General features: G+C 38.3%; 1 protein-coding gene and 1 non-coding gene across 5 annotated transcripts in view; one reads left to right on the top strand and one right to left on the bottom strand.

Moving 5' to 3' along the window:
* The window catches only part of FRAS1 (Fraser extracellular matrix complex subunit 1), a 532,476-nt gene that overhangs the window by 150,295 nt on the left and 357,783 nt on the right, over positions 1-24,398 (bottom strand). For all 4 annotated transcript variants that reach the window (XM_049885934.1, XM_049885933.1, XM_049885936.1 and 1 more), the window contains 3 exons: positions 21,205-21,358; positions 14,188-14,366; positions 970-1,086 (listed from right to left, as the gene is read on the bottom strand). In XM_049885934.1, the coding sequence (XP_049741891.1) occupies positions 970-1,086; positions 14,188-14,366; positions 21,205-21,358 (450 nt within the window). The remainder of the gene's footprint in view (positions 1-969; positions 1,087-14,187; positions 14,367-21,204; positions 21,359-24,398) is intronic.
* On the top strand, positions 7,507-7,613 carry LOC126077607 (U6 spliceosomal RNA). Its single transcript, XR_007517783.1, has one exon. It is a non-coding gene; the product is annotated as a U6 spliceosomal RNA (small nuclear RNA).

The raw sequence follows: 24,398 nt of genomic DNA on the forward strand, positions 1-24,398 counted from the left end.
TAATTTCTGTAACTATAGCTGCTCTCTTTGTTGTGGCTCAAGGCTGACACGCTACTTTGGAGTGTAATTATGTGGGCGCTAACTAAAATGTGGATTCGACATGATTAATTTACAAGGACTTATATGTTTGTGGCTCTGTCTGGAAGAGGGTTCTGGCATTACATACGCCAGACACAGGGTTACAGTGAAGTTGCTAATTGTCTGAACCAAGCTTCATGTACTAATTTAGCTGTCACCTTGCTTCAAACCTTTCCATGGACCACTGTCCTTCCCGCACAGTATACAGGGCTTTCTGTGTCTAGCCTGCTGACCTCCACATCCTCATCATGGCTCCTCTGGCTTCCTAATTTCTCCAGGCTTACTGAACTAGTTACAGTTTCTCAATACTTACACTCCCTCTCACCTCTGCAGCTTTTCATTGCTGTTTTTACCTCTGGCAGTGCCCTTCATCATCACCTGTCTATTCCTCCCAGCCTGCCCCCAAAACCTTCACCTGGATAATTTGTACTTATCTCTCTGGATTCAGGATTGACAGTTCTTTCAACAGAAGCTTTTATAATAGAAAAGAAACTTCAATAAGACTTCTGGAAAATAGAGTAACAGTCTCTCCAGCTAGGTGGTTGTATAACTAGCTGAACAATTAAACCCATATGGTGCTAATTAAGTGGGCATAAGGCTGGAACTTCCTCCAAGTACCCAGGAAAGGCCCTTTGACTGTCCGGGATGTTGCAGAAAGAATATCAGCAATGGGTGCGAGGTCGAGATGGATTACACCTAACTTTCCTTCTATTCTGGAAGCTTTAAATTCCCTTTTCAAGTCAGTGAGAAATGTGTTTATGGGCTGGTATTAGCCCCCAGGTTTTGTGTTCTGGACTAGGCATTCACTGGATATTGAATCACGAAGTTCTACCAAATCTTGTTAGTGTGCCTTCTTCAAGCAGGAACCACGAGCTCTCCCACCAAACTCACAGTCATGTGGAGAGATGCTCCAAGGGAGAGTTTAGGTGCCTCAGGTGTCTGTGGTAAGATGGCGATGTTGAACGTGCGGCTCTCCAGATGGGTCTGGGCGTCTGCAGCACTGGACACCTGAAATGAAGTCACACCGGTGAGGTGCTCATGTTCTTTGGGCAGGAACACATTTGTAAGTATTTCTTTTCTTCCTTTAAACCATCTGTATTTGAATTCTACATACTCCTGCATGACAATTTTCCTTGTTCTTCGTATTTTAAATTGTTTACTGATTATAAAAAATGATAAACATTTTAAGCAACTGTGAAAATATGAGAAAATATAAATAACAAATAAAATCATCTACAATTTCACTATCTAGAAACAATCATTTTTAATATCTGATGCATTTCACCTTAATTTTTTCCTACACATATAAATCAAACTTTATATCCAATGTATATTCTGTTTTTCTACTTACCATTATGATATTTCGATATATCATTAAATCTTCTTGAAAACATCATTATTGGATGGCTACAAAATGTCCTTTTATGAGCATACTGTTGTTGTTAGTCGCTCTCAAGTTGGCTCCAAAGCTGGGTGGCCCTTTGTACAACATAATGAAGTGCTGCCCTACTCAGGCCATTTTCATGATCACTGACAAGTCTGAGTTGATTGTCACAGCAATCGTGTAGTGCCTTCCAACCTGGGGGTTCATCTTCCAGCACTATTTCGGACAGTATTCTGTTGTGATCTATGGGATTTTTATTGGCTGATTTTCAGAAGTAGATCACCAGGCTTTTCTTCTTAATCTGCTTAGTCTAGAAGCTCTGTTGAAACCTGTCCACCATGGGTGACCCTGCTGGTATTTGAAATACTGGGGGCATAGCTCCTAGCATCATAGCAACAGGCAAGCCATCACAGTATAACAAACTGACAGACAGGTGGCGGAGTAAGCACATGCCATATCTCATTTTTATTCCGTCTCTTAAATCTCTACACAACACAAATCTACAGCTAAATTATAAGCGACAAACACCTACAGTCTCAGCCTCATCATTGTAAGGCAAGATGAACAATTTTTACAATTGGGACAGTAGTCACAGAGTTAACTTTTTCTTGCGTTAAAAAATGCCTGAAAAGTGGTTAATTTCCTATGCAGCTACTCCATCTTCTCTGTCCTACTGAGCTGCTCCCATAAAATCTTCATATCCCTGTAGTTTGCTCCACCTTAGGCTTGTCACAAGAATTGCTAAGGCCTAAGTGCCCATGTGGAAACCCTGGTAGCATAATGGTTAAGAGCTATGGCTGCTAACCAAAAGGTCAGCGGTTCAAATCTACCAGGTGCTCCTTGGAAACTGTATGGGGCAGTTCTACTCTGTCCTACAGGGTCACTATGAGTCAGAATTGACTCGACGGCAACGGGTATGTGCCCATGTGCAGATGCATTAAATCCAAGGAAAGGGGGCAGGGCTCTGTATACTCTGTGAAAAAAGGCAGGGGTAACAGTCCTTTCTAAGGTTACACTCAACAAATTGTCTTCTTTGTTTTTATCTTGATCACATTAGATATCTGAAGCTTAAGTTTCAGAATATCTACATGTTCTAAATGAAACATTTTATAGTGTCACTGTAAATAATATTAATAACAATAGCTATGACTCACTGAACACTCTATTATGGATTCAGCACCATACTAAAAAAAAAAAAAAATGCCATCAAATTGATTCCGACTCATAGTGACCCTATAGGACAGAGTAGCACTGCCCCCATAGGGTTTCCAAGGAGCAGCTAGTGGATTTGAACTGTCGATCTTTTGGTTAGCAGCCTAAGCTCTTAACCACTGTGCCACCACCACTAGCCATTTTTTTCAATAGACTATTTTTTAGAGCAGTTTTAGGTTTACAGAAAAATTGTACAGAATGTTTCCATATGTCCACTCTCTCCTACACATTGTTTCTGTTACAACTGACAAACCAATATTGATACATTATTATTAACTAAAGTCTACAGTTTACACTGGAAACCCTGGTGGCATAGCGGGTAAGTGCTAGAGCTGCTAACCAAAGGGTCAGCAGTTTGAATCCGCCAGTCGCTCCTTGGAAACTCTATGGGGGCAGTTCTACTCTGTCCTATAGGGTCTCTGTGAGTCAGAATCAACTCGATGGCACTGGGTTTGGTTTTTGGTTATAGTTTACATAATGGTTCACTCTTTGAGTTGTAGTCCTATGGGTTTTGACAAATGCATAATGCCATGTGCCCACCATTACAGTATCATACAGAATAATTTCAAACCTGTCACCATCCAGATGATTCTGATTCATAGCGATCTATAGGACAGAGTAGAACTGCACCATAGGGTTGGGCTTCCAAGGCTATCATCTTTATGGAAGCAGACTGCCACATCTTTCTCCCTCAGAGTAGCTGGTAGGTTTGAACAGCCATCCTTTCAGTTACCAGCTGAGTGCTTAACCACTTTGCTACCAAGGACCCTTCAGAATAATTTCACTGCCCTAAAAATGCTATGTACTCTGTCTATCCATCCCTCCTCCCTCCTCCTGGCCTCATGGCAACCACGGATCTTTTCACAGTCTCCAAAGTTTTGCCTTTTCCAGAATGTCATATATTTGGAATCATACAGAACGTAGGCTTTTCATACAGGCCTCTTTCATTCAGCAGTACACATTTAAGGTTCCTTCATGTCTTTTTGTGACTTGATAGCTCATTTATTTTTATTGCTTAATAAAACTCCAATTGGTTTGTATGAATGTATCACAGTTGGCTTATCCATTCAACCACTGAAAGACATTTTGGTTGCTTCCAATTTGGGGTGATTATGAATAAAGGTGTTATAAACATTTACGTACAAGTTTTCATATTGACTTAGGTTTTTATCTCATTTGAGTAAATATCTAGGAGTGTGATAGCTGGATTGAATGGTAAACCTATGTTTAGTTTTTAAAGAAACTGCCAGCTTGTCTTCCAAAGTGCCTGTACCATTTTACATTTCCATCAGCAGTGAATGAAGAGTTCCTGTGGCTCCACATTCTTGCCAGCATTTGGTGTTAGTGTCTTGGATTTATTCATTCTAACAGCTGTGTAGTGGTATCTCATTGTTGTTTAAGATCTGCAATTCCCTAATGATATATGGTGTTGAATATTTTTATATGCCTATTTGCCATCTGTGTGTCTTCTTTGGTGATGTTTCTGTTCAGATCTTTCACTCATTTTGTAATTGGATTGCTTGTTTTCTTATTGTTGAGTACTAACTGCATTTTCAAAGGTTATCTTACTTAATACCCACAAAGTAGATATGATGACATCCACTTTTACAGATGAGGAAACTGAAGCTCAAAAAAGGTAAGCAATGTGTCAAAGTTACAAAGTCAAGGAATGGCAGTAATTAACCAGGTCATTTGGGTACATGATCTTTCCACTGATCAAGACAACTCAACTTAGTAGCTCTTGGGAATAAAGAGAGGGGAAATACATGTCCTCCTATCCCTTGAAGAAAAGGAATGGATGATTGGGCAGACAGTAAAATGCAGGTATACTACTTAGCAAGTGAATCAGTTCTGATTCTCACAGTAAGGACACTGGCATGAAACATATTGGTCTTTTTCAAACCACATCTCCTGAGGTTTCTGTCAACGTGATCTGAATATATCAAAACCAAAGCTCCATTCCACACCAAAAATACCTGTGCATGTGCATGCTTTCATCTCACTCTGCCATGCTCTACTATTTGATTCCACTCACATTATATAAATCTCAAGTCTTAATGTAAAGTAACAGATGGGATACACTGATGGCTCATGACAGGATATCAACATTAAAGTGGAATAAATTCCATGCAAATCATTATATTGTATCTTCTGCTTTAATAAAAAAAAAAAAGGAAGAAAGAGAAGAATCATTAGAACCACATCTTTTTCAGTTTAAAACTCTTCTGATGTTGTTGTCAGGTGCCGATGAGTCAATTCCAACTTATAGCGACCCTATGTACAACAGAATGAAATACTACCTGTCCCTGAGCCATCTTCACAATTGTTGCTATGTTTGATCCCATTGTTACAGCCACTGCGTCAATTCATTTTGTTGACAGTCTTCCTCTTTTCTCCTGACTCTCTACTTTACCAAGCATGATGTCCTTCTCCAGAAACTGGTCCCTCCTGATAATAAGTCCAAAGTACATGAGACGAAGACTCACCATCCTCACTTCTAAGGAACATTTTGGCTGTACTTCTTCCACAATAGATTGTTTGTTCTTCTGACAATCCATGGTATATTCAATAATGTTTGCCGACATCATAATTCAAATATGTCAATTCTTCTTTGATGTTCCTTATTCACTGTCTAACTTTTGCATGTATACGAGGCTATTAAAAATACCATGGATTGGGTCAGGCATACCTTAGTTCTGCAAGTGACATTTATGGTTTTTAACACTTTAAAGAAGTCTTTTGCAGCAGATTTGCCCAATGCAATATGTCATTTGATTTCGTGACTGCTGCTTCCATGGGTGTTAATTGTGGAGCCAAGTAAAATGAAATCCTTGACAACTTCAGTATTTTCTCCATTTATCATGATGTTACTTATTGGTCCAGTTGTGAGGATTTTTGTTTTATGTTGAGGTGTAATCCCTACTGAAGACTGTGGTCTTTGAGCATCATCAGTAAATGCTTTAAGTCCTGTTCGACTTCCCCAAGCAAGGCTGTGTCATTTGCATATCACAGGTTGTTAATGAGTCTTAGCCAATCCTGACTCCTTGTTCTTCTTCATACGGTCCAGCTTCTCAGATTATTTGCATACAGACTGAATAAGTATGGTGAAAGGTTAAACTCCTGATGCACACCTTTCCTGATTTTAAGCCACTTAGTATCCCCTTATTCTGTTTGAACGACTGCCTCTCTATGTGCAGGTTCCTTATGAGCATAATTATTCTGGAATTCCCATTCTTTGAAATGTTACCCATGATTTGTTAATGATCCCCATAGTCGAATGCCTTTGCATAATCAATAAAATACAGGTAATCATCGTTCTGGTATTCTCTGCTTTCAGCCAAGATCCATCTGACATCAGCAATAATACCCCTCATTTCATGTCCTCTTCTGAATCCAGCTTGAATTTCTGGCAGTTCCCTGTCAAGGTACTGTTGCAACTGTTTTTGAATTATCTTTAGCAAAATTTTATTTGCATGTGATATTGATACTGTTCAATAATTTCCACATTCTGTTAGATCACCTTTCTTTGGAATAGGCATAAATATGGATTTCTCCCAGTCGGTTGGCCAAGTCTTCCAAATTTCTTGGCATAGACAAGTAAGGACTCCCAGCGTTGCATCCTTTTGTTGAAACATCTCAATTGGTACTCCATCAATTCCTGGAGCCTTGTTTTTCATATGCTACCTCCTGAAATGGTTGAACACTGACCAATTCATTTTGGTACAGTGACTCTGTGTATTCCTTCCATCTTCTTTTGATGCTTCCTGCATCATTCAGTATTTTGCCCACAGAATCCTTCACTATTGCAACTCAAGGTTTGAATTTTTTCTTCAGTAGTTTCAACTTGAGAAATGCTGAGTGTGTTCTTCCCTTTTGGTTTTCTAACTCCAGGTCTTTGCACATATCATTACAATACTTTCCTTTGTCTTCTTGAGTTGCCTTTTGAAATCTTCTCCTCAGCTCTTTTACTTCATCATTTCTTCCTTTTACTTTAAGTTTCAGAGTCTCTTCTGACATCCATTTTGATCTTTTCTTTTTTTCCTATCTTTTTAATGACCTCTTGCTTTCTTCATGTATGATGTCCTTGATACCATCCCACAACTCATCTGGTCTTCAGTCATTAGTGTTCAATGCATCAAATCTACTTTTGAGATGGTCTCTACATTCAGGTGGGATGTATTCAAGATTGTACTTTGGCTTTGGGGGACTTGTTTTAACTTCCTTCATCTTCATCTTGAACTTGAAAATGAGCAATTGACAGTCTCTTCTGCAGTTGGTCCCTGGCCTTGTTCTGACTGATGATATTGAGCTTCCCTATCATCTCTTTCCACAGATGTCATTGTATACCATCCAGTGAGGTTCATATGTATAGTCACCATTTATGTTGTTTACAAAAAAGTATTTGCAACAAAGAAGTCATTGGTCTTTCAAAATTCTATCATGATCTCTGGCATCATTTCTATCACCAAGGTCATATTTTCCAACTACTGACTCTTCTTTGTTTCCAAATTTCACATTCCAATCACCAGTAATTATCAATGCATCCCAATTGCATGTTTGCTCAATTTCAGACTGCAGAAATTGGTAAAAAATCTTCAATTTCTTCATCTTTGGCCTTAGTGGTTGGTGTGTAAATTTGAATAATAGCCGTATTAACTGTCTTCCTTGTAGGCATATAGATAGTATCCTATCACTGACAATGTTGTACTTCAGGATAGATCCTGAAATGTTCTTTTTGACAATGAATGTGACACCATTCCTCTTTGTTACTCCCAGGGTAGTAGACCATCACCCAGTGCTGTCAAGTCAATTCCGACTCATAGCAACCCTATATGCTCGGTTTGGCAGCACATATACTAAAATTGGAATGATACAGAGAAGATTAGCATGGCCCCTGCACAAGGATGATATGCAAATTTGTGGTGTAGACCGTATGATTGTCCAATTCAAAGTGGCCAATAACAGTCCTTTTCAGCTCATTAATGCCTACGATATCGATGTTTATGCATTCCACTTCATTTTTGACAATGTCCTATTTTCCTAGATTCATATTTCATACATTCCACAACTATTAACTGATGTTTGCAGTTGTTTCTTCTCATTTCAGTCATGCCACATCAGCAAATGAAGGTCCCAAAAGCTTTAGTCCCTCCATGTTATTAAGGTCGACTCTACTTTAAGGAAGTAGCTCTTCCCCGGTGCATTTTGAGTGCCTTCCAACCTAAGAGGCTTATCTTCTGACAGTGTATCAGCCAATGTTCCACTGCTATTCTTAAAGTTTTCACTGGCCAACTTTTTAAGAAGTAGACTGCCTGGTCTTTCTTCCTAGTCTGCCTTAGTCTGGAAGCTCCTCTGAAACCTGTCCACCATGGGTGACCCTGCTGGTATTTGAAATACTGGTGGCATAGACTCCAGCATCACAGCAACACACAGTCCACCACAGTACAACAACTGACATATAAGTGGTGGTAAAACTCTTTAGGGATGCTAAAACGATGAATGGGAAAGTTGTTAATCATTTATTTAAACATAAACCCATAGTGTTTATGTCATTTGGAGTCAAAATTATGAGGAAAGCCTATAAAACAATGAGACTTTAAAAACAAACATAACAAAACTTTCACATCCCATAGAATAAGTCCCAGAGAGTTGTCGCATACTTGCAATAAAGATGCTGTCATTGTTCAATACACTTTTTGGGATGCCTTCTAAGTTAGCTCACAAATCATATAAGAGAAGTAGACTCATCACTGTATAATTACTCCTTGTTTTTAACCAAAAATAATTACCCCCATTCTTCTTTGCAGACATGATTCTAAATAACTTTTAGCTATTTTCAGAACTTAAATCCACTTCCAAAGGATGGTATACTGTCACTATTTAGGATATTCTAAATAATATCCCATAGGCTTCAAAGATGATTTCAAGGGGGAATTGTAAACACATTATGAGCAAAATATGTGAAGACTATCTAAAGGGGACCACTTTCTAAGTACAGTCATGTACCACATAACTTCCATTCATGCAACGCCCAACCACATATATGTCTGTGGTCCCACAATGTTATAATACCAAAACCAAAACCTTTTGTGGTCAAGTCAATTCTTACTCATAATGACCCTAGAAGACTATGAGAACAGAACTGCCCCATAGGGTTTCCAAGGAGCAGCTGGTGGATTTGAACTGCTGACCTTTTGGTTAGCAGCTGAACTCTTAACCACTGCACCACCAGGACTCCAAGATCATAACAGAGTTCAGAATCGGAAAACTTGATGTAGTGGACGTAACTGGACACAGCGGATGCAACAGCTTCCTGATCACAAGACATGTATCTCATGCCTTTTGTATACAGAACGATTGCGCTGCTTGGTGTGTAAGGGTACAATACATACATAACCTACAAAACATATGCCTTGATAGTCATAATAAAATGCCTATGTTAATAGCTTATGTATGTACTGTAATGTACTTTCTATCATTATTTTAACGTGAGCTTTCCCTACTTACAAATAAAAAGTTCACTGTACAACAGTGTATGCTTCGACTCATAGACAGCAGCATCCAATCTCGTATTTGCAAAATGTCCAAATTACATAATGTCCTATTTCACAGAACAAACCTTGGACATCAAGCGACACATGACCATAAAATGTTCAACTGGATGTCTTAAACTCTAGTGAGTTTAAAAAAAAAAATCAGTAACTTTTGCAATTTCATAGTTACCCACTTAACCAACTTGCAAAAGCAATCAAATACCATTCGGAGCAGGTGCTTAGAATTCTTTTCCAGGGAAATGCCTCCATATTGATAACGTTCTTCATCTTGACCCCTATGAAGGCAAAGGCATATCAAAGAAGTCTAGTTTTCTGAGGTGACTTCTTTTGATTGGGGTCTTTGCCTTCATTCTGACTTATTTCTTCAGGACTGCTGCAGTCCCCAGGTGCTCAAAATGAAAAGTTAGCTTGGGCAAAGGGCGCACAATGTTTACTCAGTTATTGGACATTCAATGTGCTCAGTGTAATTTCATTTTAATGGCTTCCAAATTTATTTCAGCCTGCTTTCTGGAAAAATACACCTCTTTTCCACTACATAAATTAGTCAGGCAATGAAGATGTACACACCAGCCATCAGAAGCAGGATGGATGATAATTTTCACAAGCTGAGTTATTGTGGTAGTTTTTCCCCAACTGGATCCTAGACAAAGAAAAATTCTCAGACTTGGAGGGTTCTGACACTGCCTTGGCTGCACACTATGAATGCTTCTTTATACTTTTTCTGACACTTCATCAAATTCTTCTCTGTATCTGTGACTAAATGCCCTTTCTCATTTGTAATTTCTCCTTTGTGTTTTGGATTAATTCTTTATTTCTAAATTGTGACTTCCAGAGGTTTGTCTAATGCTATTCGTTTTTTTTTCCCCCCAAAGAACCAAGCTTTATATTCATTTCTCAGTTCTAGCATTTTACAATTAATTGATTCCTCTGTTTATCTCTATTAATTCCATCCTTTTGTTTTCCTCAGGTGTATTTTTTGGTACTGTAGCTTCTTAAACTTTGATTAGTCCCTTTATTTTCATGATTTTCTGTTCAATAATAACAGCTTAAGAACATCGATTTTCTTTTGAGGACTATTTTGGCCATGTAATTTTAGTTTTGATAAGTTATTTCCCCATGAATATTTTATAATAGTTTCACCATTTTGATTTCCTTTTAGATCTAGTAATTATTTGTTGTTGTTACTTGCTGTCTAGTTGGCTCTGACTCATGGTGACCTTACGTATAACAGAATGAAACATCGCCCAGTTCTGTGCCATCCTCACGATTACTGGTATATTTGAGTTCTTTGCTGCAGCTATTGTATCAATCCAGCTCATAAAGGATTTTCCTCACTTTCGTTGACCCTCTACTTCACCAAGCATGATGTCCTTTTCTAGAGAATAATTATTTAGATTTTTTAAAAAATAATCCAAGTACTTGCAATTCTTCGTTCTACTTTTTTATTATTAATTTCTAATTATGTTTCATAAGGAACATTGGTGGTTCAGTGGTAGAATTCTCACCTTTCATGTGGGAGACCTGGGTTTGATTCCTGACAATGTACCTTATGTATAGCCACCACCCATCTGTCAGTGGAGGCTTGCATGTTGCTATGATACTGAACAGACTTCATCAGTGCTTCCAGGCTAAGATGGACTAGGAAAAAAGGACTGGTGATCTACTTATGAAAATCAGGCAATGAAAATCCTATGGATCATAATGGTTTGGTCCACAACTGATCTTGGGGATGGCATATAAACGGGCCACTGTTTCATTTGTACCACTGTGCATGGGGTCTCCATGAGTCGGGGGCTGGCTGACTCCACAGGAGTTAACAACAATAAATGCTTTATAATGGCCAGAGAATGTACTGTTTATAATTTTCGTCCTTTAGTTTATCAAAGATCTCTTTAATATCTGGTATTTGACCAATTTTTGTAAATAATAAAAACATTTGCATAGTATTTACTATGTCCTAAGTACTCTTCTAAATATATGTTTTAGCTCATTATATCCTCAGAATAATTCTATTTTACACAATGAGGAAAAAGGAGCTCAAGGAGCTTAAACAATGTGCCCAAAGCAGTGCAACAAGTAAGTGGCAGAACTGAGATCTGAGCCCACTGAGTCTGGCTGCTAAGTCCATGATCTTATCATATAAGTGTTCCAAGAACGCCTGGGGAAAAAAAGATGTTTTCTCCGTATGGTATTTTAAGGTAAATTTTTCTGAACACTTCAGCCATAATCTAACACAAAACTCTCTACTGTGCAATGACTGCTTGTGGTGGTTGTTTTTGTTAGGTGCCGTCAAATGGGTTCCAACTTATATAGCAACCTCATGTACAACAGAATGAAATACTGCCCAGTCCTGTGCCATCCTCACAACCATTGCTTTGCTTTAGCCCATTGTTGCAGCCATTGTGTCAATCCAACTTGTGGAGGGCCTTCCTATTTCTCTCTGGCCCTCTACTTCACCAAGAATGATGTCCTTCTCCAGGGACTGATCCCTCCTGATGACATGTCCAAAGTACGTGAGGTATAGTCTCGCCATCCTTGCTTCTAAGGAGCATTCTGGGGGTACATCTTCCAAGACAGATTTGTTCGTTCTTTTGGCAGTCCATGGTATATTCAATATTCTTCACCAACACCACAATTCAAAGGCATCTATTCTTCTTTGTTCTTCCTTATTCATTGTCCAGCTTTCACATGCATATGAGGTAATTGAAGATACCAAGGCTTGGGTCAGGCGTGCCTTAGTCTTCAAGGTGACATCTTTGCTTTTCAACACTTTAAAGGGGTCTTTTGGAGCAGATTTGCCCAATGCAATGCGTCTTTTGATTTCTTGACTACTGCTTCCATGGGTGTGGACTGTGGATCCAAGTAAAATGAAACCCTTGACAACTTCAATCTTTTCTCCATTTATCATGATGTTGGTTATTGGTCTAGTTGTGAGGATTTTTGTTTTCTTTATGTTGAGGTGTAATCCATACTGAAGGATATAGTCTTCAACCTTCATCAGTAAGTGCTTCATGTCCTCTTCACTTTCAGCAAGCAAAGTTGTGTCATCTGCAAAACACACATTGTTAATGAGTCTTCCTTCAATCCTGATGCCCTGTTCTTCATATAGTCCAGCTTCTCGAATTATCTGCTCAGCATACAGATTGAATAAGAATGGTGAGAGGATACAACCCGGATGCACACCTTTTCTAACTTTAAACCACAAAGTATCACCTTGTTCTGTTTGAATGACTGCCTCTTGATTTATGTATAGGTTCCTCATGAGCACAATTAAAAGTTCAAGAATTCCCATTCTTCACAGTGTTATCCGTAATTTGATATGATCCACACAGTCAAATGCCTTTGCATAGTCAATAAAACACAGATAAATATCTTTCTGGTATTCTCTGCTTTCAGCCAAGATCCATCTGACATCAGCTATGATATCCCTGGTTTCACCTTGAACTTCTGGCAGTTCCCTGTCCATATACTGCTGCAGCCACTTTTGAATGACCTTTAGCAAATTTTACTTGCATGTGATATTAATGATATGGTTTGATAATTTCCACATTTGGTTGAATCACCTTTCTTCAGAATAGGCATAAATATGGATCTCTTCCAGTCAGTTGGCAAGGAAGATGTCTCCCAAATTTCTTAGCATGGACTAGTGAACACTTCCAGTGCTGCATTCATTTGTTGAAACATCTCAATTGGTATTTTGTCAATTCCTGGAGCCTTGTTTTTTAACAGTGCCTTCAGTGCTGCTTGGATTCCTTCCTTCAGTATTGTTGGTTCCTGATCATATGTTACCTCCTGAAATGGTTGAAGACTGACGAATTCTTTTAGGTATAGTGACTCTGTATATTCCTTCCATCTTCTTTTGATGCCTTCTGTATCATTTAATATCTTCCCTGTGGAATCATTCCATATTGGAACTTGAGGCTTGAGTTTTTTCTTCAGTTCTTTTAGCTTGAAAATGCTGAGTGTGTTCTTCCTTTTTGGTTTTCTACCTCCAGGTCTTTGCACATGCCATTATAATACTTTACTTGGTCTTCTCGAGCCAACAATGAAGAAATTGGAGATTTTTACCAACTTCTGCAGTCTGAAATTGAGCAAACATGCAATCAGGATGCCCTGATAATTACTGGTGATTGGAATGTGAAAGTTGGAGACAAAGAAGAAGGATTGGTAGTTGCAAAATATGGCCTTGGTGACAGAAATGATGCCAGAGATCACATGACAGAATTTTGCAAGACCAATGACTTATTTATTGCAAATACCTTTTTTCAACAACATAAATGGCTACTATACACATGGGCTTCACCAGATGGAATACCCAACAATCAAATCAACTACATCTGTGGAAAGAGACAGTGGAAAAGCTCCATATCATCAGTCAGAACAAGGATAGGGGCCAACTGTGGAACAGACCATCAATTGCTCATATACAAGCTCATGTTGAAATGGAATAAAATTAGAACAAGTCCATGAGAGCCAAAGTACGACCTTGAGGATATCCCACCTGAAATTAGAGACCATCTCAAGAATAGATTTGACGCACTGAACACTAATGACTGGAAGGTCAGACAAGTTGCGGAATGATATCAAAAGACATCATACATGAAGAAAGCAAGAGGTCACTAAAAAGATAGGAAAAAAAGAAAAGACCAAAATGGATGTCAGAAGAGACTCTGAAACTTGCTCTTGAATGCCGAGTAACTAAAGGAAAAGGAAGATATGATGAAGTAAAAGAGCTGAACAGAAGATTTCAAAGGGCAGTTTGAGAAGACTGCTTGTGGAGATATCTGTAAATCTAAACGGACAGATTAAAAAAATCTCTCAGTACAATTAATTATATTTTTCTTCCCCCAAACATGAATTCCAGATTACTGCAGAAAATTACCCAAGGCATTTATAAATAATGGTGATGGTTTCCATCATACTGTTCAGGCATCAGAAAGATCATGAAATGAAGGGTACCTGAAAGCGGAAGGAGTCACTTTGGGCTGGGGCCCCCGAGTGCCTGTACCATATGATGCCTTCATTGATGTCTTGCTGGGTGAAGGTACTGGTGGGGGTTGCTGTCCTCCCATCAGGCAGGTGCTGCCCTTCATCTGCTGGACTGTCTGCAGGCATATTAACCAGAAGGACCACATCCCCTAGGAGAAAACAGGCCACACAGTTAATAAAGATCCCTGGAAAAAATAAGTGAGCACCATCATTCTCCTTTCCACAAACCTACCACATCTCTTTCTCTAATCTATCAGCTAAGAAATGATATGCTGTATTTTTAAGCAAATAACACACACCTTCTACATTTGCTTGCCAACCACACCTTCCCCCCCAGTATTTTCATAGTCAAGCGTTATGCTAATTTTTTTATAGCATGTAAAAAACCTGGCATAGTGCGCTCATGAAAATACTTGTAGGTGGAGAGGGCATGGTTGACAAATAACTTGTGCTATTTGCATAAAATATGGTACTTCTTTGTTTTAATGTAAGATTGGTAGCATCACTTGGGGGGCTCAAGTGGTGTGGACCACCCTGGGTGACAATGTCAGAGAGGGTGACACTAAAATGACTGTCTATAATATTTTTGTGCAGCGTTTCAGCAGAAATTTATTATTTTTTAGAGGAATATTCTTGTAGTTAGTTATAACAACCAAAACATTTTTCCTAAGCCCAGCTTACACGTATCAACATACCTACAAGGCTAAAACTCTGGGCTCATTTACTTTTTGAATTTTCTAATGCCCTCCCGTCAGAGCTGTCATTATCATCACCCAATTACAATGACACTTCGAGTCATGTGGTTTCATCTGCGCATGCTACAAGCATGAGCTGTTGTTTTTGTGGTGCCAGTGTTTTTTAATAGGTGCTGATTTTGTCAAATTTTCTGGTGTTTTAGCGGCAATATTGTGGTGATTAGTATTTGTGAACCTACACCAACAACTTTTTTGAGACTAAAGTAGTAACTAAAGGAAAAGAAGGAGCTATATATGGACTTATGAATTACGAGTAACATTAGCACAAAAAACATTACTAAGAATTCTGTCTGGTCTGATACGGGAGGTGGTCCATTGGGGAGTGACACTATGAGTTACTGCACTGCATGACACAAACCCCAGCGACGCCACTGTGTAAGGTGAGGAAAGTTTTAACACAGAATTCAACAGATATCATTGAATCAACCTTTAGACACAGAATTCCAATCTCACAGTTGAAAGAGCTAAAAGTCATTCAAGGGCAACTTAATGTATGAAGTTACTGATTTGTATCCATTAAAAGTGGATAAGGAGACCTAAACAGTAGTGAACACTGTACACAAATACTCAAATACTGGGCACTGAATGTATTCGTTTCTTCCTACAACTTTCCATGTAATAGAAAATGTTCTTAGCCAGGAAGTTTTTGGTATAAACACAAGGGAAAATTTTAAAAAATATACAGAAAAAGTTATTCCCAGGAGAATTATGTACAATGAAAATAATAACAGCTAACACTCGAATGCATATGGCAGGCACTGTTCAAAGTACTTTACATGGTGGTTCAAACCCAGCTCCACCCCTTGCAGCTGTGTGAGCTTACTCAAGCCCTGAATCCAAAAACTCATTGCTATTGAGTCATTTCTGACTCATAGTGACCCTATAGGACAGAGCAAAACTGCCTCATAGGGTTTCCAAGGCTGTAATCTTTACAAAAGCAGTTTGCCACATTTTTCTCCCGCGGAGCAGCTAGTGGGTTCGAACCGCCGACCTTTCGGTTAGCAGCAGAGCACTTTAACCACTGTGACATCAGGGCTCACTTAAGCCCTGTGGGCTCATTTATAAACCAGAATAATAGAACGTGCCTCACAGGGGCTTAATGAGAATGTTGGTCGTCCTTACATTAAAAAAAAAAAATCATTTTTTTTTTTAATCTTTCTGAATGATGCTATTATCATCCCTATTTTACAAAGTTCTTTAGGCTCAGAGAAGTTCAATAACTTGCCACAAATAGTAAGTGGAAGGGCTGGGATTTGGCTCTGGTGCTAGTGTTTTTGGTCATGAAGCTCTGTTACCCATCACTACTGGTAATGAGTAGAAATCAATATTTACCCTGTTAATTTATGCTCATGTTTTTTCCTTCTTCATTCTTTAAACTTTATTAGAATTGAAACAAAGAAATCTAAATCTAAACAGCAAAAATCTGTTTCTAATGCTTATTCTTCCCCTGAAGCTACGATCTTCTTAAAATGAGATCACATATAAAGAAACAATTAAAATTTCACAAGGAGAATATGCCTTCAGGTGAAGACCAAACAGAAGAATGAACTGTTGAAAACAGAAGCCATGTCCTCATGAAAATGTATCTAAAAATAAATCTGAAAGCAGCCTCCCTCCCACTCACACAGTGAGAGGAAGGAAGTGTGTGTTCATATATGTGTGTGAGAGAGTCTGTGTGTATTTTTTAAATGTTCTGTAGAGGGATACTCAGATCTTAATACAGTAGACACATTAAGCAGTTGATAGCTCATTTTTGTTTATCCTAGAGATTTTTTTTTTTTTACTCAAAGTAAATACTCATTCTAATATTTATATATACTAAATTTGCATCTAAAATGAGCATAATATCCTGGATAGTGATGAAACACCGAAGTAAGAGAAAGCACCAGTACTCCCTTTATACAGTCATGTGTTGAATCAACTCACCCTGGTTTCTTACATTATTTCTAATTTGAACCTAAGTCACAAATTCTACTACCCATCTCTCTCTGGTTGAACTTCTATTCATAAGATGCTGTTAATAAACATGGTTTTCCAGGATGTGGACTGCTTATGAATGTGCGTACAGTTGCAAATATTTTGAAAGGGAATTTTCACAATGAAAATTCAGAGTAGAAGGAAAGAAAATATTCAAATGCCTATTACCTAGTTATTCTGCTTCATAACAGAAAAACTAAGCAGAGTTTTCCTAGTAAGACCTAAAGAGATAAACCTATTTTTCAGATAAAAAGAAAAAATTACTGCGATGCTCTGCAAATCAACAGAATCGTAAGATATTGGCTGGTTTCATTAATGTCAACTCAACAATTAGTCATTGGGTACCTACTAGGTGCTCATTACTATTCTAGGTCCTTCGGGTATAGGGGATTCAAAGATGGGCAAGATACAGTTCCTACCCTTGAAGAGCAGGTTCTTACAATCTAATGGACCAGACAAGAAATAATAAACGAGCTGGGGAAGGGAGATAGGTGAACAGGCTATTTGGAAACAATATTTGAAAAGTGAGTTGGAGTCAGACTGTGAAAAGTCTTATATGCCTTGCTAAGGAGATGGAACTATCCCTTCCCCACCGATAAATGACTGGGAGCCACTAAGAGATTTTAAGTAGGTAAATAGCATGAACCAATTTAGAATACAGAACGTATATGATCAGAATATAGAGTCTATAAGGCTTGAGGACATCTCTGGTGGTGTAGTACCAGACATTTTGAAATAATGTGCCTTTGTGACACCTCAAGAGGCAGGGAGAAATAGCAGTATTTTCTGGGGTTTGCCCCAGAGATGTGAGGGCTAAGCTTTTGTGTAGTATTGTACTTCTACTTTTGCAATAATATATGACCAATTCAAGGAGATGACGCGTTAAATATCTGAAAATCCAAGTTCAAAAAATAGAAAACGATCTCTGTATGGGATTTCCTTTATAACTAAATCTATATCTTAACCAAGAATTCTGAAAGAAAAATATAACAGATATTAAGAATTGAAGGTCCCTGGGTGGTGCAAACGGTTTGTGCTCAGCTACTAACCTAAAGGTTGGTGGTTCAAACCTGCCCAGTAGTGCCATCCAAGAAAGGCCTTGTGATTTGCTTCCATAAAGATTACAGCCAAGAAAACTCTATGGAGCAGTTCTGCTCTGTAAACACATGGGGTCATCATGAGGTGTGGTTTTATTAAGAATTGGAATCATATTTGAATCTCCATGAATTATTTTGGGATTGATATAATCTGTATTAAATCTGTCTTACACTATGCTAAATAATTTAGAGTTGGCAGTGTTGGACTGAGTCAGATTCTCCCATAAATGACACTCCAGATATGATTTCATTAAAACCATCTCATTAAATTTATTATAAAACTATGAAGAAGTTAATGCTGCAAGAATCAATCAACTTGTCTAAACTTACATTTTAAAACAGTGGTGAGTCTGCAAGTGGTTGAACTCGGCTCCTTTATGCACATACTATTCAAGCAATTTACATTTGGTTCTGTTCCAAGGTCAGCTCTTCACACAAAGTCTAAAGCCCAACCTGAACATTCTAAAGTGGCAAGAGAATATATCATAGCTGAAGTGACCATGAGGTAAGGTCTCCACAAATTCTCATCATTGGGATAGATGGATATAAGTATATTTGTGGCAAGTGGCCTTCTAGTTCCCACCACCTTTTTCACTCTTGAATGGTTCCTGAGGCTAATGTGATTTGATTATTACTAATAGGGAGCTCTGGACGCATAGAAAGAGGATTACACTCCTAGGAAGAAGTTAATTAAAAGAGTTATAGCAGGAATGGGTCACAATCAAGCCTACATTGCATTTATCAAACTGAAAAGGGAGACTGTGCTTAAAAACCATTTAAATTAGGATTGTTAAGTTTACTACATAATGGAATACTGGCCAGTCTTTAGGAAATTCTGGAGCTTAATTTTCTGGCTTTCAATTAGCAAGATAAAGGTAGAGAATTTAATACATCAAAAGAGTCACAGATTTTTAGAGCTGAAAGGACTTAAAAATTATCTAGCATAAAACCAGTAGATGAAAGAAAGTATGATGAAAAAGAGGATTAATTGCAAATGGAAAAACAGTAACTTTACATGGAGAAACCTGGCAGTCACCAATTTAACAAAAGTTAACATTACCAGTAATAAGACACAGTGACATCACGCACATCTTGATATGATACACTGAGTAAGGGCACAATATCACTTCTGTATGTTCTTGCCAAGAAAGTATAACCTTAATTTAATTATGAGAAATCATCAGGCAAATCCAAATTGAAGAATGTTCTACAAATATCTGACCAGTACTTTTCAAAAGTGTCAAAGTCACAAAGTAACTGTCACAGATTGGAGAAAACAAAGGAGACATGACAATTAAATACAATGTGGGGTCTTGGATTGGATCAGAAAAAGGGCATTACTGGGAAAACAGGCAAAATTTGAATAAGGTCTGTGAATTGATTAACAGTATTACTGTATCAATGTTAATTTTCTGGTTTCAATAATTGCTCGATGGTTACATAAGATGTTAACATTAGGGAAAGTTGGATTAAAGGGTATTTAGGAAACCCTTGTACTATTTTTGTAATTTTTCAGTATATTTAAAATTAAAAGTTATGAAAAATATCTACCCTAACTTCTCAAAGAAATCTATGACTCAAGGGGGAACACTTGACTTACTCAACATTATTAAGCTATCATAAGTTATACCATACAGCTAGACTGACTGTTTCAATAATAATAATATCAATTCTTGACTAGATTATGCTTTTAATGTCTTTATGGTTATTGCACATAGAATTACTTTTATATTGTACAAAAGTCATTTTTTTTCTCACTACAGAAAATATTTAATTTTAAAAATCTGACAGAGGGAAAAAAAAAAAAGTTACACCTCTGCTATTCAACCTGTCCAGTGGATTTTCACTTTTGATGATTATAATTCCTTTTTAGATTACCTATTTGGTTCTTTTAAAAAAACTGCTTATTCTTTTTTACCTTTTATAGCATTTTGTTCTTTCCCATACTTTCAATTTCTTTTATGTCTTCAACCATTTTAAATATGCTTATTTCATAGTTTCTATGAGGTTGTTCCTTTATTTGAAATGCTTGAAATTTTAATCTTGCTATTTGTTTGGTTATGGTTATTGTTTCTTCATGGGTTCTGTAATTTTAAATTCTGACCTAATCTTCAGTGAAGCTTTGTCTGAGAATCCTGTGTGGCCTGGTTGAGGGTAGACCTCTTACAGAGGTTTCTATTAGTTTCTGCCAGGAACCCAAGGAGTATCACCGAAATTAATTTACATATTAACATCTCAGCTTTGGGACTCTCAGATCATTCACGTAGTGTAATTTCAGTCCTACATCTGAAAGAGAAACGGACCTGAAGTGTTGATTTCTCAGTAGGCTTTTTCCTCTGCTCTGAACCCTGGTGAAGACAGGCAGATTTCTTTGTCATCTCTCTATTCTAAAAAAAAATTCTAGTGAGCTCTTAATACTCTATTCCGCCCCTCTAATTGAAGGTATGTCTTTCAGAGTCCTGGCTTTATGCAGGATCTTAGTTTCAACTCCCTATCTCCTCTCTTCATGGGCAATAAGACCCAACCACCTGAGACACACACAACCCCTCTCAGGGAAGCTATGCCATTAGCTCATGCGCATACTGGCTTTCTGTTCCAGCACCTGGAGATTTCCTTCTATTCATAGGAGGTCACCTATGAACACCTTATAATTTTTATTACATTTTTTCCAGTAATTTTAGGTGATGATGTAAAAAATTTTCAGGCTATCTTATTCCATGATCTTGCTGAAAGTGACAGCAACAATGAAGATCTTGAAAAATGTTTTATATAATGTTTTAAAACAAGTCTCATCAAGAAGTCTAGTGTTGTTCTGGGAGGGATATAAGATGGAGTTTAGAAGCCTGAGCTTCAGAATTAAACTGACATATATTTTTTATAGTAGCATAACAGCAAACTATACCCACCCACCTAGCAAGCTACTTTACCTCAATTTTCTTATCTGTAAAATAAAGTTGTTTTGAAATTTAAATGAAATGGTTTTCTATATGTGTACCATGTGATAGTTATTATGATTATTCTGTAAGAGGGTATGCAAGGTATTGGAAAGTTAAGCTCATTGGAATCACAACCCTGCTGTGTGGCATTGTGTGAAAGCTGTAATAATTCAAGACAGCTAAATGCAATGATGAAATCATGCCCGGGGGAAAAAGAGTTACCAAATTGGGGGTGGTCTTGTGTGATTTTGTAGATGATTTCTGAGGCGCTGACACCTGGAGCTTCGGCCTGTAAGATTCTGTTGGTAATCTGCAGCATCCCTCCTTCTGGAACCCACACCATTGAATTAGCCACAAGCTGAAGACCTCCATCATTCTAGAATAAGGAAAGAGCGCAGAATTAGGTTCAAGCAAAATAAGAAAATACCAGCCCTTAAAAATTTAAGTTATCAGGTCCAATTGTTGCTAAAGACCATCCAATAAGTAGGAGAGATTCATAGCTTTAGAATCATACTACATGTATGTCATATGTATCATGTGCAGAAATATGCATATACATATGTATGTACATCTGTGTACATGTAAATATACACCCTGCTATTTCTTTTACTTTATCATAAGCAAATAATTTCATTCTGGAAGACTAAATCCTCCTATTTCTTTCTTTTATTTGCCCATCTACCTGTCCTTCCATCCTCCCTATCCACCCACATTCAAGAAACATTCATTAAGTACCTATTATAGGGCACCTCTTTTGCTAGAGGCCTGGGATGTATAAAGCTGGTTGAAGAAGACCTCAGCTTCTGAACTTTAAGGGTAGCAGTAAAGTCAGCCATATAAATAATTAGGCTGCATCACAAGTAATTTCCTATCAGAAGCCTGACCAAAGTGCTCTGGGAGTACAGAGGAAAACAGAGGGTTCCTCTTTGGAGGAAGTCTCAAGAAGGCTTTCATTTGATTTTAATCTTAAATGAAAACAATGGGGAATTTCTAGGTAGACTAGGGGGAGCAACAGACCCCAGGCAGAGGGCTTAGCATTAGCAAAGGCAAAGATGTTAGACAATATAAGGTGTGTTTAACAAAATGTCTAAGTAGAACTTAGGAATCTGGAGGGGGCGGTGGTAAAAAAGTGACAGTATCTTAAAAGAGGCTAGTAGGAAATCGAAGCTAGGTTAAAAGTTTCCATTTATCTTATAGGCACTGACTGTAAAGTCAACATGAGTCTTCGGGGAAGGGAATGGGATGATGGAGTCTCGGTTTTAGAGAGACTCCAGTGGCAAGAGATAGAGCTGAGATGAACCTGGAGCTGTAGAAACCATTTAACAAGTTCTTGTAATGGCTTGGGTGAGAGAAGGAGAGGGCCTATGAGAAGGTAACTGCAGTGGGAATGAAGAGTTAGAAACCAATTCTAGACACACTACAGAGGCAGAATTGACAGGCCTTGTAGCTAATTGGAAGTGAAGCTTTAGAAACAACAGCTGGGAGTAGCTGGCTGGAAGAAATCATCTATTTAGCACTCCTGAGAAGGCAACTATTTTAATTGCTCAACTAATATCATTAAAAAGCACTGCCATTCCTGATTTGTGAGGTGCACACCCTCTTCCCAAGTCTCATAATTGGTATTTTCTGCAGAATAAGATTAAGAAGGCTGCGAATATTCAGTTTTCAGTTTCTATACTTTAAAAATCAATAAATCTGATTTTTAAAAATAGGGCATTTCAGGAGGGACACTTTTCTAAATTACTATTATCAGGGCTTCAAACTTGTTCTTTTCAGTTCAGTCACGGCCAACAAAGTGAAATCAGAACAAACCTGAATTCTTAAAATGTGGGTGAACTGGAACGGAAAAAATTATGGTTGAAACCCTGCTAGAAATTTAATCTCCCTGTTAGAAAACAAGGACAACGTGCACACTGCATAACAACCAAATCTCCTGACCGGCAGAGTTGGAAACAGCAGTGCCCCACTCAAGGATGATGGCTGATGGCACTGCTCTGAATGTGTGTCACTCTCCTCAGTCCTGCCAATAATCCAATCTCCTGCATCAGGTTCCTGAAAGGGCTCTTCCAAGTCTTCTATTCCATGGCTTTGACCCGTAATTCTTCCCATTCTGGTTCACCCAAATTTTAATAATTTGGGTCTGTTTTGATTTTGCTACACCAGCCATGACTGAACCAGTTCAAAACGGTTCAAAGTCCTGGTTGTTATTACTTTCAAATATGTCAATAAACAGAACAGAGGAAGCGGCACTTCCAGGAGGAGAAAATTCAGAACCGAAGACAACAAAGATTCCTCTGCCGTCACTGGGCACTTGGGCATTTACCTCTCCCAGGAGGCAGTTGTGGCTGTTTTCACCGCATACTCCAGGAAACCGAATCAAACAGTGCCTGACATAAGTGGCAAAGGCACTTTCAATACTAATTGGTGCCGGGCAGCAAAATCCCAGAGAATTTTCTATCCCAATTGCTATAGCAGATCATTTACAAAAACATCAAAAGTGTGTCAGAAACTTTGCATATTATCTCCCAGAATTCTGGAGGAAAAGAAGGCCCTATTAACTCCTCTAGCAGGTTTATATAACATGATACACTTGGGTCCAGGTTTCTTAGTTGCTAGAGGCCTTTCTAATAGCAGTAGCCTAGTCAACTTAGATTATGGTTACAGAGATCAGTCATACACCAACAACTATGTTACTGAACTGAAGAGGCTATGTGGGTTTTCCCATTCCAGGCACGTACGTACTCTTTTTTTTTTTAACCTGAATGCAGGGCCCCACACAGCTCTCTCACTGCTTCTCCATCTTAGCTACGCTTTATCAATCAGATTCTCTGTATTCTTGTTTGAGCATAACTTCTAGGAGACAGCACTCCTCGTTACTCAAAATGTTCCAGGACTAGCAGCAACTGAAATTTATTAGAAGTTCAGAATTTCAGGCCCCACCCCAGAGCTGCTGAATCAGAACCTGCATTTGAACAAGATCCGCAAATGATATGGCGACAACTTAAGTATGAGAAGTTTGGCCCAGGGTAGAAATCATGATGGTTCTTGTGGCAACCCTGAAAACCCACAGGCGGCCTTTTAGAATATCTACATTTACAACAGAACACAATACGTGCCTGTTTCTTCATTTGGAATTCCAGAGTGGTGCAAATGGTTAACATGCTCAGCTGCTAACCAAAAGGCTGTAGGTCCGAGTCTACCCAGAGATGCCTCAAAAGAAAGGCCTGGCACTCTACTTCTGAAAAATTAGCCACCGAAAACACTATGGAGAACAGTTCTACTCTGACACACATGGTGTTACCTGGAATCAGAATGGACTCAATGGCAAATGATGGGGGTGCTGTCTTGGTTATTTCTTTATAGTATTTAAAAACAAAGAGACAACACTTACTATCCAAGGAAAATAAGTATAATTT

The sequence above is a fragment of the Elephas maximus genome, chromosome 5 (genome assembly GCF_024166365.1).
Source record: "Elephas maximus indicus isolate mEleMax1 chromosome 5, mEleMax1 primary haplotype, whole genome shotgun sequence".
In the NCBI taxonomy this organism is placed as follows: domain Eukaryota; kingdom Metazoa; phylum Chordata; class Mammalia; order Proboscidea; family Elephantidae; genus Elephas; species Elephas maximus.